The sequence below is a fragment of the Tenrec ecaudatus genome, chromosome 2 (assembly GCF_050624435.1).
Source record: "Tenrec ecaudatus isolate mTenEca1 chromosome 2, mTenEca1.hap1, whole genome shotgun sequence".
Lineage (NCBI taxonomy): Eukaryota > Metazoa > Chordata > Mammalia > Afrosoricida > Tenrecidae > Tenrec > Tenrec ecaudatus.
This window is the reverse complement of record NC_134531.1, coordinates 74817380-74834140: the sequence shown is the minus strand read 5'-3', so window position 1 is coordinate 74834140 and position 16761 is coordinate 74817380. Positions and strand designations below refer to the sequence as shown.

The following is a 16761-nucleotide window of genomic DNA, read 5'->3' as shown; positions in this document are numbered from 1 at the left end:
CTTTTTATTTCTAGTAATCTAACCTTTTTTTCATCATTAAGAAATTAGTTTAGTTTAAGAAGTGTCAAGTAGCTGATATATGAATTTTCTGAACACTGGAAATGTTATCCAAAGGTTAAAACACTAGAATAGTATTAACACACCCTTTAGTTGGCATAATGAGTTGATGCATTGACCTTTTGTTGGCCTATATAGAATAGAAGAAATAAATATAATAAATTTCAAAGTATGACCTTAACAGGAAATATGAAGGTATACCATTGTCTCAGTACTTTACTTTTATTAGGCAGATTTTTGAACACCATAATGTTCCATTCATTCAATATCAAATGCCTTCAATGTTTAAAATGTATTTATATATATATAATGGATATGTATTTATGTGCAACACTACCTAGTATCTTCTAACAGATTACACTGGGTGCAGAATCTAATAAAGTAATAAGGAACAAGTCCAGTATTTTCATGTATTTATGAAATAGGAGAGAGAAGATACTGCTTTCATTTAATTAAACAAACAAACCCATGCCGTCAAGTTGATTCCAGCTCATAATGGCCCTGTATGACAAAGTAGAGCTGCCCCCTGTGGATGCCCAGACTACAAATCCTCATGGAAGCAGACTGCCACATCTTCCTCCCCCAGAGGGGCTGGTGGGCCCGAGCTGCTGCCCTCTTGGTTAGCAGCTGACCACTTGACCACTGGACGACCAGGGCTTCTAGCGTTTCATGAACGCCTAGGCGTGAATTAAGAACTCAGCCTCTTCCATATGCGTCTGATCTGTTTGGTCTTCATCTCAATATGCTATGCCTTTTGCCTAGCCTTTCCTGTGAAATTAGATAATCCCTCAAGCTATTCTTTGCCATTTTTTGCTCCCACAGAGATGGAAGTTTGTGACAGATAAAAAAAGAAAAACACGAATTCTCGCCTATAAGCTCTCTCCACCTTATTCGGTGGAGCTAGCTGCTGGAGCTAGCTGCTGTGGAGCTAGCTGCTGTACAACTGTCGCATCGAAGCAGATGGCATCTTGCATGACTGTCCTTTTCATTTCTAAGAGCCGGTGTTTTCAGCTGTTCCTGCAGAGCCATTTCAAGAAAGTAGCAGAGAATTCAGATTCAGCATCTGATCTCATATATATATGTGTATGTATGTATGTATGTAAAATCATGAACTGCCTCCGGCAGTAACTTGACACTTAGCTAGCAGTTAATTACCTTAAGACAGAAGGCAGTACCAAATTCTGTCAGCGTGCTATCAACAAGACATCCTGAGAGCTGTCATTTGTCGAGTGATCTACAACAGTCATGGTGTAGAGAGATACAATTCGAATGTCGTCGTGTTTGGGAGATGTGATGGTATTTGCTCCCAGTGTGATGGCAGCCTACCAACAAGACCAAGCTCCAATATATCAGTGGGACAGAAGGGAGCAGTGTGCATTCACAAGCGGACAGGAAATGACGGCAGCAGGTGGTTTTAACAGAAATGAAAGAAAAGTATTGTTGTTATTTAGTGAAACCTGCTCAAGCAAGATTTAGGCAACAGGTGGTCTGACATTTGAACATCCTGGTAAATGTTATGCTTATAAAAAGGAGATCCACTCTTGAATCTACAAACCAGTACACTTGAACAACCCAGTAGCTCTTTCAAATCAACATGAAACTAAGGCCCTGCTACAATGCCTGATTTTGTGGTGGCCTAGTGTGTCACACTCTGGGCTGCTAACTGCAGATTAGCAGTTCAAAACTACCAGCCACTCCACAGGGAATGAGGGGGAGAGTTGCAGCCTTCCTGTCCTACTGGATCACTCTGAGTTAGAATTGACTCAGTGGCAGTGAGAATTTTCATTAAGCCTATGAAACCTGGACATGGGCTTATTTATTGAGGTATCCTTTGGGCTATCTGAACCTTCCTCTCTCTGACGGTTGGCATTAAACAAAAGCCTTAGGTGGTGACCGTCTTTCAGAGTAGAAGTGGTGCCTGCTAACATACCAACTGCATTTGGCAAGAGGCATACAGAATACCAACAGCTAAACCCACTGCCGTCAAGTCTACTCTGTCACACATCGAGCTACCTTGTAGGACAGAGTAGTCCTTCGTAGGGTTCCGAGGCGGTACATATTTATGTATGAGGAAGCCGGCTGCCTCATCTTTTCCTTCAGAACCTCTAGTGGGTTTGAACATCCAGCCTTTTGGTCGTATACAAAATAGATAAAGCTAAATAGAACAGTACTATGGCCACAAACTGAAGATACTGAGCAACATAGCATCGAGTCAAGCTTTGAGTTCATCCATCCCAGTGGCCATGGAGTTTATTCCAACTCTTGGAGATCTTAGGGTCCCAGTAGCAGTTTTTTTCAGAAGTAGATCATCACCAGGTTGAACTTCTAACCTCTTGGTGAGGAATGTGCACTAACTGCCTGCATCACTCAGGAATTCATACATGTGTGCACAGGTATGCATACAATATTTCGGTTGTGAGAAACAAGCTCGTCGTTGGGTTTCCCAGGAAAGGGATGATAGCCAGAGAACGCCTGGCAGGGGTGGGGGGCGGGTAGCCAAGCTCAAGAAACAGTATTGGGGATTTGTACATTCTTGGGGAGGAAGGACCCGGGGAGAGCGACTTCACCTGCCCCTCAAGCCTTCTGCTAACTCACGTGCTGTTTGTGCTCAAGTATAAGCCAACCCGAGTATCAGCCGAGACACCTAATTGTACCACCAAAATGGCATTAAAAATGTGGCTTACACACGAGTACTCACGGTATTTAACATAGTTTTCAAATCTAAGGCTGGGAGAGAAGAATGCAAGCAGCGATATTTTTTAGCACATGCCTGAAACAAAAGGCGAGAAGCGTTGCCGAGAGGAAGGGGTGACCTCAGCCTGCTTCAGGGTGGTGCTGGGTGGAAGGGATGCCTAGCCTCTAACTTCTCAATCAGGGAGACCCCACCTTTGACAGAAATCCTTTTCGTTTTATGTTGTTTTGTTTTATTTTTAATTCTGATTAGCAATTTAAAAACCAACAGAGTATCACGTAATCCTGATCTAACCCCTATCCCCACCCCTGAAAACTGAGTAAAAGTCACATTATAATTTGCTTCCATATTCCTCACTGGAGAAGTTTCTTCTGAGCCATCACAGAACTTGACCGTCCTAACTGAACTACAGGCATTACATAAATTTTCCTTGTTTAGTTTGCCTCTACGTTCTCTGTGTTTTCATGTCTAAATTCTCTCATTTCCTAGAATCTCTTGAGCCTGAGGGATCCATTACTGTTTCAATGGGTATTGACTTTTGTGATTCTACTCAGACTGCCAGCTTCCAGTTGTGGTAAGTGCACTTGTCCTTCTGTGTGTAATGTTTCCTGCCATGGACAGCAGACCCAGCACCCGGCTTGCCAGGTCTTTTTTTTGAAGAGACAAAGTATTTAAGCAAACATTTTTCTGTGACCGTTTTCAGGTTGCCATGGGATATTTGTGTAAATTCTATGCAATGTATATGAATTTAGTGTTTGTTACACAACTAACCATTATTGTGTACGATTGAAATTCATAGTTTATTTGTTAAGGAAGGAAACCGCTGCTAAGTAATCTTAAACATCTTGCCTCTACCATTTTGGAGATGAGAAATTTTTTAGAGAAATTAAAAACTTCAATGTTCTTGAGAAGATAGATTTTGAATCCTCTTATTTGTTATTCTTGAGCTTCTTAAAAGGAATATTACTATGTCAGTACCTAAAACCTATACTTTTTATCTCTCTCTTTTTACTTTAATTTAGAACTGGTTTGATAGGCACCAAGAGTACATTCAGGTAGTTCACAAAGGTTTCAAAGCTAGATCATATTCTAAAGATCTTTTATTATTAAAATTTAGTCTTTTTTTTTCTAGAATGTGAGGATTCTACTGAAAGCCATATTCCTGTATAACCCTTTGCTATTTTTTTGTATTTTGTATACTTGAGTAATGTTTGCTATCTTTTTGATGAAATATAGACGCTTCTAGCAAATTAATACAAACATATTTGTGTACCTATGAGAATTCTTTTTCAGCTAATTTTGTAAATATTTTTCTGATCCAAGGCTTTATTTGATATTTTGAGTTGAAGTTGCTCTGTGTTTATTATAAAGAGAATTAAGATATTTCATGTACCTCAGTTATTGCCAGCCTAGAAGATAATTGGTTATGATTTTAAAATCTCTAAGTTTAGGGAAAATGGGTACTTTTCAGATGAATTTATAAATTAGAAGTGGTGAATCTGGCTTTTTCATATACCTTTTCCGTTTACCAGCCATTCCGACGGACTCATGTGCCGTTGGTTGCTGCGGCCCTGCAGTGGCGAGTGTAAGCAGTGCAGTGTGACACATTGATTTTATGCAGATCATCACCGTTATGTTTGGGGAGGTCTGCTGTAGTAGTGATATATAAAAACTGATTACTTTTTCCAACATTGCCTAGTAATTGTTTATTATTTTTCTGTTAGACAAACAACACAGATCAATATCACTGCGCCTCAGACTGTGAGTAACAGCACTCTAAATAGGATTTGCCTCCAGCACCAGCGGCATATTCCTTTTAATGATTCGGACAATGTGAGCTCAATGACAATGCTCATGTAAGACGTGAAACCAAAATTAAGAACTTTAAAACAAAAATCCTTTTTCTTATAAACTTACATAAAGAAACTTCCATTTTTATTTCAAGAGATTTCCTATGATTATTTACTTACAAAGACTTCCTTTGTCATCCATTGGGCAGGGTTTGCACTGTGCCGTCATAACTAAACAAGTCCCTGTGGGGATGAGCCTGTAGGTAGTGTTTGATTTGACGTGATACTGTGGAGTGCAACCAACAATTCTTTTCTTAATTTCTCAGAAATTAATTTTCAGAGAAAGATGGATTTATTTTATATAAAAGTGTTTGCATCAATGTTTTTCTTATGTGTATATTCGTCATTTTCAGAGTTCTCTGTTGTGCAGGTACAATTTGGTATTTATTTTAGGTTTTATTAGATATTTTATTAAGCATGAAAGCATGCTAGATCACAAATTATTTATTCATGTTTTTCAAAAAGAGCACTTTGTCTTACATCAACTGTAATTGATCCTGAAGCAATGTAATCACAATTACTCACTTTCTTAATTGGCCTGCCCAAAATCAGAAAATGGAAACCGATCGACAGTGTTTAAATCAATACCTTCATAGTAGTGCTGGTGGGGGTAGGGAGATAGTGGTAATGGGTAGATCAATTGAACTTAGATGCCAATCACTGACTGTGCATTTTGCATAGTAAATAGCACTTTTTGCTTAGTGAATGTGCTGCGTTAGACTTGGTAGTTCAATAAAAAGGGGGGTCAATGCATGAGTGGTGGATATTGAATTTTTTCCTCTAAATACATTATATGATATACATTAAAATTATGAGAAATAAAATTAAATGTGATGATAAAAAAGTGCTGAGAATAAGGGACTTTAATGTTTTCAGGTACACTCCTGTTAAAAGAAACCACAGTAAAATGATCCTCTTACAGCCTGTAGATTAATTCTTTGTCGTTGTTGTAATTTGATCTGTTATATAGACTCTGAAATTTGCTCTTGAATGTACAGTAGCTAAAGAGAGGAAAGTAAGATGAACTGAAAGAACTGAACACGCTATTTGAAAGAAGAGCTTGAAGAGACAGAATAGAGTATTACAATGAAATGTGCCAAGCGCTGGAATTGTGAGAAAGCCGAAAGGAAAGGGGACATTCAGCATTCCTCAAGCGGAAACGGAAGAAAAGATCCACGCTTCGGATTGCAATAGTGAAGGATTCCATGTACCAAAGAGGAAAGGAAAAGAAAGACGGACAATAGAATCCAATATCAGAAGGGATTGTTTCAGAGCTTAAATGGTGAACACATGGTTTGCAAGGACTGAAGGACACTGGCAGCCCAAAATCCACTTTCAGGGTCCCTACATGGATTAAGTCTGGTTAATCCCCTCTTGAACATACATGGGTCAGGATAGAAATAGCATTGTCACACTAAAAGTCCATCACAGCAGGTGTAATTAGGTTAAAATGTAATACCCTATCATTTGACGTTCCTTTTGACCCACTTTAAAGTTGTTTCTGTTCTTAATATTTTCTACTTTCTCTTTGGCTGAGGGTTGTCTTGTTTTTTCTGGTCATTTTTGTTAAGTTTGTTTGTCGGCTTGCTTACTTTGTGTGACTGTGTTTTGTTTTGTGTGATTGTCCGTGTATGAGATCCAGGAAAGGTAAATCTATATAACAGGAACTGGAAAGAGGCATGGCAAGGGTGTTGGGGGGTGTGGGGTGGGGAGAAATGGGGAGCTAACAATGAAGTATTTTTTTAATGAGTGATGCAGGAAGCATCAAGGGAAAATAAAAATAATGCACCAAATCCCTATACCAAAAATAACCTGAGCAACTTTCAACAACGTGAGCAAGTAGCATGTGACCCAGAACCAATGGTCTAAGAACTCGAAACCCCTTCAGTCCACCGATGGCACTGGCGGGAAACAGCCTGCAAGAAGTGACAGAATACCAATTGAAATGTTTTGTTTGTTTGTTTAACGGATGCAATGCTGGACGCACTTACTCATCAATGCCAAAAAATTTCCAGTTAACTGCTTATTTCAAAGAAAGGCAATCCAACAGACAACTGAAATTATCAAAATTATCCAATTCTCTTGGCTGAAAGCAGAGAACACCAGAAAGGTGCTTTCCTGTGTTTCACTGTGCAGACTTCGTCCGTTCGATTTACATGCTAAGCAGTGATCCAAGCACTGGGGCTTTATGAAGGACTAGGCACCAGGACTAGAGAAGGCTCCTGAAGAACCTGCTGAGATACACAGACGGCACAGCCTTGCTGGCTGACAATGGAAAGGACTCGAAGCTCTCGTAGAAGACGATCAGACTGGAGCCCCCATAAACTGGACCAATAAACAACATCACGACAAACAGAAAATCATTAATGCCATCCAAGACTTCACCTCACTTTGGCTCCACAAGGAATGTCGTGGAAGCAGCAGTCAAGACACCCAGCAACATATTGCATTGAGCAAATCAACGGTAAACGATTCTTAAAGGTTCAGATGCAAAGTTGTCATTGTGAGAGAAGTAAGGTGTGCCTGTTACAGCCATGGAATTTTCTGCCACCTCATATGCATGCAGAAGTTGAACACTGAAATAAGTAAGGATGCCTAGAGAAGAATTGATGTAGTTGAATTATGGTGTTGGCGAAGAATATTGAATATGCCATTGACTTTGAAGGACAGCCAAAATACTCCTTTAGAAGCAACTATGACCACACTTAATCTCAAATACTTTGGACATGCCATCAGGGAGACCAGTCCCTGGAGAAGGACCTCCTGCTTGGTGACGTAGAGGGGCAGCAAAAGAGAGGACCCTGAACGAGGTGGATTGACACCATGGCTGCGAGACACCGTGGCGCGCACGTCATGGTGAGCGTGAGGATGGCGCAGAACCAGGAGTGTTTCATCCTTTTTTGTGTGTTGTTGTTTTTTTCATAGAGTCGTTAGGGGTTTGGAATTTATTTGATTGTCCTAACAACAACAATCTGGTTATATAATTGAAGAATGCTTATCGATACACATTGATGTCTCTTTTTAACTTTGCAGTAAATTGCTGTCAGACTTCCGTTCTTGCTTAAATTTCTTGAGATTACAGATTTGTATATTATGTATAATTATCCCAGCTCATCATGAGCCTATTGGCAAAGTAGCCCTGAATCTTTCTGGAAGTAGACAGCCTCATCTTTCTCTCAACGAGTGGCTGATGTTTCAAACACTCTACCTCTGAGGTAATAGCTTCATGCTGAACCTGCTATACAGCTAGGGTTCTTTATAACTGTCTGTCCTAAATGGTAGCTGCCGCACATGAGCAGGCTCCCACTGCACTGATCAGCATGCTGTTGTTGCTGCTGTTAGATGCCGTCCAGTCAGTTCCAGCTCAGAGTGACACTACGTACACCAGAATGCGACACTGCCCGTTCCCACGCCACCCTCGCAACCGTTCTTATATTTGAGCCCATTGTTGCAGCCACTGTGTCAATCCTCCTCCTTGCGGGTGCGCCTCTTTTCACTGCCCTCTGTTTGACTGAGCATGATACGCTCCAGGGCAAGATCTCTCCTAATAACATGTCCAAAGTATACAAGACTAAGTCTTGCTTTCCTTGCGTCTGAGGAGCATTCTGTTCTGGCTGTACTTCTTCCAAGACAGATCTGTTTGTTCTTTTTGGAAGTCCGTGGTACTTTAAAAAAATATCCCTCACACACCACCGTAGTTCAAATGCAGGTGTTAATGTAGTAACCGTATATTAAATAAATAAATAGAGAGATAGATAAATACCTTAACGTGGCCAAGAACTGGCTACCTATATTCATTTCAGTTTTCCCCAAAATCCAGGAAATGCACAGAAAATGCGTTCTTTAAAAAGGAGGAACGAATCCTTTTTAAAAAAGGATGTGACTAGCTGACTAGAAATTGTGAAGAATGATTGACAGAAAGGAAAAGGGATCCGACAAATAATACCAGAGAAAGTAAAAACTCAGCGCAAGACACTCATGGGATGGGGATAATGACGATTGAAAGAACAAATCTAGCAAAATCTCAAGCACATAGTGAAGCAAGAAAAGTTGAGGATCTTAAGGACCATCATTAGGGTAATTGGAGAACTACTTCTGAATTCTACAAGGAGGCTTCCAAACGTTTGTTAAACCACGGAATTAAAAGATAATGGAATTTTTCCTTGAATGTTTCACACACACACTCAGGTAGCTAGCATACACATGTGACCTGAGGCCTAAGAACTGTGTGATAAAGAAAGGAGACTGCTTCCCTGGAAAAGCATTCTTGGTGTGGATGTGAGGAAGGTGTAAGGTTGCAGGAAGAAAGCAGGTATGCGCGGAAATGAATGAGTGCGGTTCTATCCAAGATCTTGAAGTCATCTACCACTAAACTGCTGGTGGATCTGACAGATAAAGGCTTTGGACTGCTAACGGCAAGGTTGGCGGTTCAAACATGCCAGCTCCTCTGTTGGAGAAAGTTGAAGCTGCCTGTTCCCATCGAGATTGACCGCCTCGAAAACCCTATATGGGATAGCTGGGAATCAGAATCAACTCCGTAGCACTGGATTTCGTTGTTTGGTTTCCCACGAAAGTCGACTTAGTGTCTTGTCAGTTGGGGAAGAAAGGACCCTGCCTGACTGCCTACCAACATCATATCCATGTAACCAGTCATTGTTTCCTCTACATACCAGAAAAACTACCAGCCTACCGTCGGGGAGGAAACCCATACTCATATCATTAATACAGTTTCCGTTGAGCTGCTAACTGCAAGATCAGCGGTTCGAACCCACTAGCCACCTCTCTGTGGGACAAAGATGATGCTGTCTGCTCCTGTAACGATTGAGTCTCAGAAACTCAAAGAGGAAGTTCTCCTTTTTGTAGGATTTTTGTGAGGCAGAGACCCATTTTTGGTTTTTGTTTTGTTGGGGATGGGTAATCCTTCTTTAGAAACCCTGGTGGTGCTTTTGAGGAAGTGTTAGACTGCTAACTGCAAGGCCAGTGGTTCAAACCCACCAGCCACTCCTAGGGGAGAAAATGAGGCTGAGGCGACCTGTTCTTGTAAAAATGTACATGCTCAGAAATCCTCTGTAGGGTTGTTGTAAGTCAGAATCAGCTCAGTGACAGTGGGTTTGGTTTTCTTTGGTTCTTATCCTTTTTTTTCCTTTTAAATCATCTTATTGGTATATGATTTACACACCGTACAATTCAATAATTCAGTCACATCCTGAAGAGTTATACAGTCAGCACCACAATCCGTTTGAGAACATTCTCTGCATCCTTTTACTCTGCATCCTCTACTTTGTTTACTTTGGCTTCCTTTAGACAGTCCACGTGTGAAAAATTATTTTTGTTTCTCCCATGTTCCATAAAAAGACATAGAGAAGCTTATAAAGATCATCCAAAATAATAAAAAATAAAGCTGGATTTTAGGTCCTTTCTTCATAATGTATCATTTATCTCTGCTCTTCCAACCCCCCATCAGTAAACTTCCAAGTATTTCTTTTTTTTTTAATTGGTTATTTATTTATTTTTGTTGTTCTTTTTTTTTTTAAACGTTTTATTAGGGGCTCATACAACTCTTATCACAGTCCATGCATATACATACATCAATTGTATAAAGCACAACTGTACATTCTTTGCCCTAATCATTTTCTTTTCTTTTTTTTCCTTTTCTCTTTTTACATTTTATTAGGGACTCATGCAACTCTTATCACAATCCATACATATACGTTCATCAACTGTATAAAGCACATCGCACATTCCCTGCCCCAATCATTCTCAAAGCATTTGCTCTCCAGTATTTCTTAGTCTAGATTTTAGATCTTTATTATCCACAATCTCTCTCTCTCTCCTTAGCCGCTTTCCTACTCACCGTGGGAAAACAGCAAACTAGAAGTCCACTCCACAGGGAAAGGGGGTGCATTTGGCTCAGAGATCCCTGCTCCTACCCTGTCACTCACTGTCCTTCGTTGGGATGTGAACATGGCGCCTGGAGACGCCGGACTCTCTAAGGATAGTTCAAGACCCCTGGGTCCCGAGAAGCATCCCTAAGCCATTGAGCCAGCTGTTGCTAAGGCCCACGCTTCTAGCACACTGCTGTGGGACTGTACTCCCCTTCCTAAACAAAGTGCCGCCTGGATGGTGTGCAGATGTGCAGCCAAACATTCCTAATTGATAGACTTACCTACTTGGCTTCAGACATCTAATAAAGCATCTAACTTTTAAAAATGTTTAAGCAGACCTAGTATTTTTAATTGATAGTAACGTCATGGGATTTAAGCAAAATAAATGCACTCACTATTGATCGATGTAAGGTAGGTACAGAGTTGTAATTTGAAATAATAGCTTTGCCCACATGTAGATCAATAATGTTAGTGACCATGAGAAAATAAGGGAGCACTGGAGGCACAATGGTTCAGTGCTGGACTGCCATTCAGAAAGTCAGCAGTTCGAACTCACCATCCACTCCTCAGGAGAGGGAAAACAAACAAACCTGGTGATGTGCTTCCAAGATGACAACCGGGGGGAACCCTTTGGGGCAACTCTCTGCCCTTCCTGGTTGCTCTGAGTGGAAGTCTAGTCAGTTACACATAATAGCAACTAGACAGATTTTTTTTAAAGAAATAATGTTGCGGATGGGATATTGAATTAATGCCTCCCTAAACTGTGTGATCACTCCTATTTTATTTTTTATGGGGAAAAAAATCAAATTTTCTCAAATAGTCTCTTACCCATTTACAGCTAAATCACTTCATCCTCTACACTTGAGGCATACTAAGAAGATAAATTTTATTTGAAGTACTCCTCTGGTAGTGGTTAGGCATGAGGGCTTCAAAAAGTTCGTGAAAAAAGTGGAATTAAAAGATACTAGTTTTTTTCCCCATGATCCTTTTAAAGTCCCCATCTCCCCTTGCTGCTTGCTTGCTTGCTTGTGTTTTTAATTCTGTGTCATATGTATTGTAACGTCATATTTTTGGTGGAAATAGCTGAGAAACTTTTCAGGCCATTTTTTATAAAAACTTGATATTGAAGCCAAGAAGATCCCAGAAAACCAACCCCACTGCCATGGAGTTCGTTCAGACTCAGAGCAGCCCTGGAGGACAGAGGAGAACTGCCCCAATGGGTTTCCCAGGCTGTCGGTCTGTACTGGGGCAGAAAGCCTCATCTTTCTAGTGGTTTCAAACCAGTAACCTTGTGGTTAGCAGTCTAGTGCATAACCCGCTATGAGTAGGATCTACATGTTGCCACATACTTAACATTCCTCTCCTTAGCTGCATCGCGTTAAGACTGTCTGCTTATTATGCAATTTCATCAGCTAAATGTGTTGATGTGTTTTCTCTTTAGTACCAAGGATGACTCCTTCAGTGTCCATATCCAGCCACCTGTTGGAGAACTCCTGTTGCCCGTGGCCTTGTCTGAGAAAGATTTTAAGAAAGAGCAAGGTGAGAGATAAGTACAATGTAATATAAATTTGCATCCCAACTACTCGGTCGGTGAATATTCCCTAGCCAGTGTCTAAAACAAATGACCACATAGACGTCCCCATTAACAGATGCCGTGAATAGTCTTCCGTTTTCTGCTAATGCTCTGCTCTTACAAATGGATGCTTTTCCACCTTCCAGGAATACTTGAAAATGGATTAATATGTCTTTAAAAGAACAAAGTGATTCCCAGTCACCTTTTTAATCCTGGGAGTTGTGTTTGAATCAACCTGAAGCCCTCCTAATGTGCCTTGAGTTAGTGAGACTGCCGGGATGTGCCACCCACCAAAGGCTACCCGCTACAAGTGTTACGTTGCTGCATTTTCTTCCATTATAGGGCCATTTTTCACAGAACACTAATGTGTTTTCCCTCCACACATCAGAGGGCCTTACTCTTCCAAAATGAATTTCGAAAAGTGCATAAAAATACCTGTGTTCTTTTTACCAGATTCTATATTAAAGAAGCACTGTGTTTTCAGAAGATGCCAGAAATGGACCGTTTTAAAATCGTGTCCTAGCAGGTGCTCAGAGCAGCCACCTCATGTGCTGGGGCAGAGTCTCCGTGGGAGGGGCCTTCCCCCGCTGTCGTTGTAGTGCTGGTGTTGTTGGGTTTGGGTTGTTTGCCTTTTTATTGTCATTGCTATTAACTATAAGCATTCGCTGCCCACTGTGGCAAAAGACATTATAAAAGAATCCTACAGCGAAAACCTCAAACCAGACTAGTAAAACAAAAAACGATGCATCCATGCCGTATTTTTACGTGATCAGAAAAATTAATTAAAGCCATCTTTGTATTTGCTTTTCTTGGAAGTAGGTGCTTGCTATAGACAAAAATGATCCTTGTGGTTTTGTTTTTCCCTGACAAGTTGAATTGATTCTTATATTTGCTATTCTTACCCTTTGCTGGCTAAAGCCTGCCTCTGCTTCACACCTGCTCAGCAAACCAAGGTGAGTGGCGCACAAGTGACTGAACGAGCCTGGGGCCCATTTCTGGTTAAGGGGGTTCTCCTTTTGTTGAGAACGCCAAGTCAAGTATTTATCAGATGCGGCAGATTACCATATGCCCTTTTCTCTCAGCTTGGTTGTAGTTGCACTTGATATTTCGATCAAATTTTGTGCTCTGCGGTGACGGGGGCTTTCCCTGACCGGCACACAGAACCGCGAGTGCGTGACTGCGGGCGCTCGGAGAATAACTGTGGCCCTCTGAGGAGTTGTTGCCAAAATTCCTTTTCCTTCTGCCATTTGACTCCTATGGTTGTTGATTATTTGTCTGAATAAATCTGGCAGCTGTTTGCTATGTTTAATAGAGCAGAAAGGCTACTCTGAATAAAGCTATTTGAAAATTTGTTTATATGAAGTATTTGTAAATCCTTGCAAGTCTCTTGGCGTTTCTGTATCATTCTTTCTGTCTTCCTGAATTCGTTCTGTGATGTGGGACTTGATGCCGGTAAATTTACCGCAGGTTTCAAGAGTCTTCTCAGCTGCATCTTTTGAGTTAGAGATTTCCGCTGGTTTGGTCAATAGAGATCTCGATTCAACTTTACGCGGGATTTGTTTGTTTCACTGTTCCAAGTAACTCTTAGCTTATTTCACTAAAGATACCAAGGAATAACTAACTCACTAATGGGAAAGATGAAATCAGAATAAAAGTCCATTTCCTCGGGTTTTATCAGGGCAAAGTTCTGGAAGGTAAAATACAAATAAACATGAAGAGGCCTGTATGTGTGTCATTCTTTCCATGCCGTTTGATCTCTTGTTTACGTCAAAACTCATCTACATTTTAATGTCACATTTCACCTGGTATGTATATTAAGACTCAAGAAATGCCTTAAGTATATGAATTAGGATTCAGCTGTAGGAAATAACTGGTAGCTTATTTTTAAATTCTTATGTTTAAATCCTAATTTATAGGAAACTCATAGGGAATCCAGTTCTATTTTCTTTTTCTTTTTTTTCCAGTTCTATTTTCATATAAATAGCATGTCTAATTTAATGGTGCATCAGGATTTAATAGGAACACTACATACAGAGTATACATATTAATGTTTTAATCAGTTTGGTTATTTCAGGTCCCAAGACTAAGCACGTATGTTTATAGTCAAACTGCTAAGTGGAAAATGGGTTTATCGTTTATATTGAAGTTGTTGATAACATTCATATCATGGATTTGTTTCTGAGTTTTGCATATTGTAAAGATAGTTAACCTAACTATGGATGCTTTCATGATTTATATGGGATCCCTCTTGTTTAAATATATGTATATTATTAAAATACATGTATTTGGGCTCCTTGGGCAAGACTAATTAAGCAGCCTAAGCTGATTGCATGCTTGATGCCACCTTCTCTTACTCATTGTTGTGTTGGGATTGGATTTTTTTACCCCTCCTTTTGGATTAAATTGCAAATTTGAAAACATTTATTTTTTACATTATTTCATGAAAATGTTTTATATTGTTTTTTTACAGTACAGTATAGTAACTAGTTATAGCTAATTAAATTACGTGCTATCCACTACCTGTACCAGAATTTAGATCATTTTTAATAGAGCAACAACTCCATAATGTGACAAGTTAAAAAACATTTTGCCAGTAGTTTTACTTGTATTGCGCATTCTCCGGCCACCCAGTGTCGTAACGTCTGTTTCTGCAGGTGAAACTTTCCCCCGGTGCCTCGGCAGATTTTCTCTTCCTTCTCATGAATGTGAGAACACCTGATATGTTTTCATTTGGGGGGGAAGAAAGCCCGCACTGTTTACTTAATTTTATTATGATTTATGCGTCCATCTTCTGGGGTTCCTAGCTAGCAAGATGCTAATTCTTTAAATGGTCAGACATTTACTATTTTCTGGCCCTTAACTACCACAAGCAATCATATTTGATGCCCCTTAATTAGAGCACCTTTCTTCTTTCCAGGTTCTTTTTCCACCTCAGCAATCGAGACAATACATTTGCTTACCATGCTGCTCCCCTAAGTGTTCTTTTGCATGTAAATTAATCTTGATTCAGTTTACACTGTCATGCTGAGTGGTACAAATTGCCTATAACAATAAAACAGCATGAGTTAAAAATAAAGGGGGGGCAGGCAGATTGAATGTGTGCCTTCCTTGATAGGATGTTACTTTGCTTTATGCCAATACATTAGCTGACGATAATGAATCTTCTGTTCTGAAAAGCATGGTTTAGTTGATTTTTTTAATTTTACTTCAATGGAGCAGTACCTTGTCTTTGATAGAACAAGTTAGACAAACCATTAATGACAAGAGTGTTAAGGTTAAATATGAAGCAATGCATTCACTTCTCTGAGTGCTATCCATCTTTCCATTTACAGGAGCTCGACAAAAGTACTGGCTTTGTACAACATTTCCTTTAATTACATGCTGCGGGAAACAGGCTTTTAACATAAACATAGTTGCCTTCATTTATTCAGCAGTTGCTCTTCAATAGAGCTTAATGGAGAAGGTTTAAACCCTAAATGAGTCCACACATCTCCCGGCAGTGTTAGGCCAGCCTCCGAGCTTCTCTTAAAAGCCGGATTGACTGCGTGTGGAGTGTTTAAAGCTCTTGCTTATTACCGAAGTCAAATCATCTCAGACGGAACGTCGTGTCCCCGAGTTTGAAAGTGGTTAATAAAAATGGCTCTTTGTTTGAAGGCAGATATTTCTGTTTACTCTCAGGCAGCGCCTTTTTCTTTCTTTTTTTGTTTTTTACTGTGTTGGCCGTTCGTTCAGCTCTTCGTACTGTTCCCACAGATTCGGACAAATCACAGGTCACATTTGCGGTGAATAACTAAATTAGGCGTGCGGGCCTGCATTTGAAACACTGCACCCCGTTTGTTTTGGTTTTGCATATGTTTTGCAAGTGATTTTGCACATATTGTTGTTTCCTAAAAGTGATTGATCACTTTTGGGAAATAATCCAGAGGTGGGTGATACATGACTTGTGGCCCAGGGTCAGATAGATGGCATTATTAGAATAATGTTGATCTTCTTAGCCCCAGTCCTAAATTCCAGCCTTCATCCACAAGTTTGGTTAGGTTCTTAACTTTATTCCCAGAACAAAGTGTCTACAGGAGATTAGTGGTTGCCTTGTGGAGTCTATCTCGACTGCTTTCCGTGTGTGACTTTGTTTAACCTGGTTTCTTTTCAAACATCATCGGAAATGCCTCTGTGGTTTGGGCATTTCCATTCTGATGTTTTCCATTTGTAAACTCTTCCCTTCAGAAAACCTTGGTGGGTGTTTGTATTGGTGGTTATATTTCCATTCACTAAACATACGTGTTTTCATTAAGTATGGCTTACATCCTCATAAGCTGTGCTTTTTCAGAACCACGTGATTGGTTGGAGCCCGCCAGTCATTGTCGGGGTGCACGTGGCCTGTCTCAGGTGACAGCGCCCAGTGTCACAAGGTCACTTTATTCTCCAGCAGCATTTGGCAGGGAGAGCTCTTTGAAAAGAAACCAGAGACAATACACAGCGTATACATATGTATGTGCGTATATGCTATTGAGTGTATGTAATCCTCTAAAAGACCAAATCTTTCCCGTAGCTCGGCTGGCGGCTGTTTTGGAGAGACCGACGATGGGCTCTTCTTTGTGCTCCTGCGTTTTCTGCCTGGTAGTGCTTGCAATCATGAAGCGAGAGGCCCATTGTCACACCTTTTACTTTGCAGTGAAAACTCAACATTTGTTACAACATGGTTTA

General features: G+C 40.3%; 1 protein-coding gene across 1 annotated transcript in view; it reads left to right on the top strand.

Annotated features, from left to right (window-relative positions):
• Positions 1–16761, top strand: part of AP3B1 (adaptor related protein complex 3 subunit beta 1) — a 267505-nt gene that overhangs the window by 236245 nt on the left and 14499 nt on the right. The window contains exons 24-25 of the mRNA XM_075541203.1: positions 3239–3323; positions 11926–12023. Of these exons, the coding sequence (XP_075397318.1) occupies positions 3239–3323; positions 11926–12023 (183 nt within the window). The remainder of the gene's footprint in view (positions 1–3238; positions 3324–11925; positions 12024–16761) is intronic.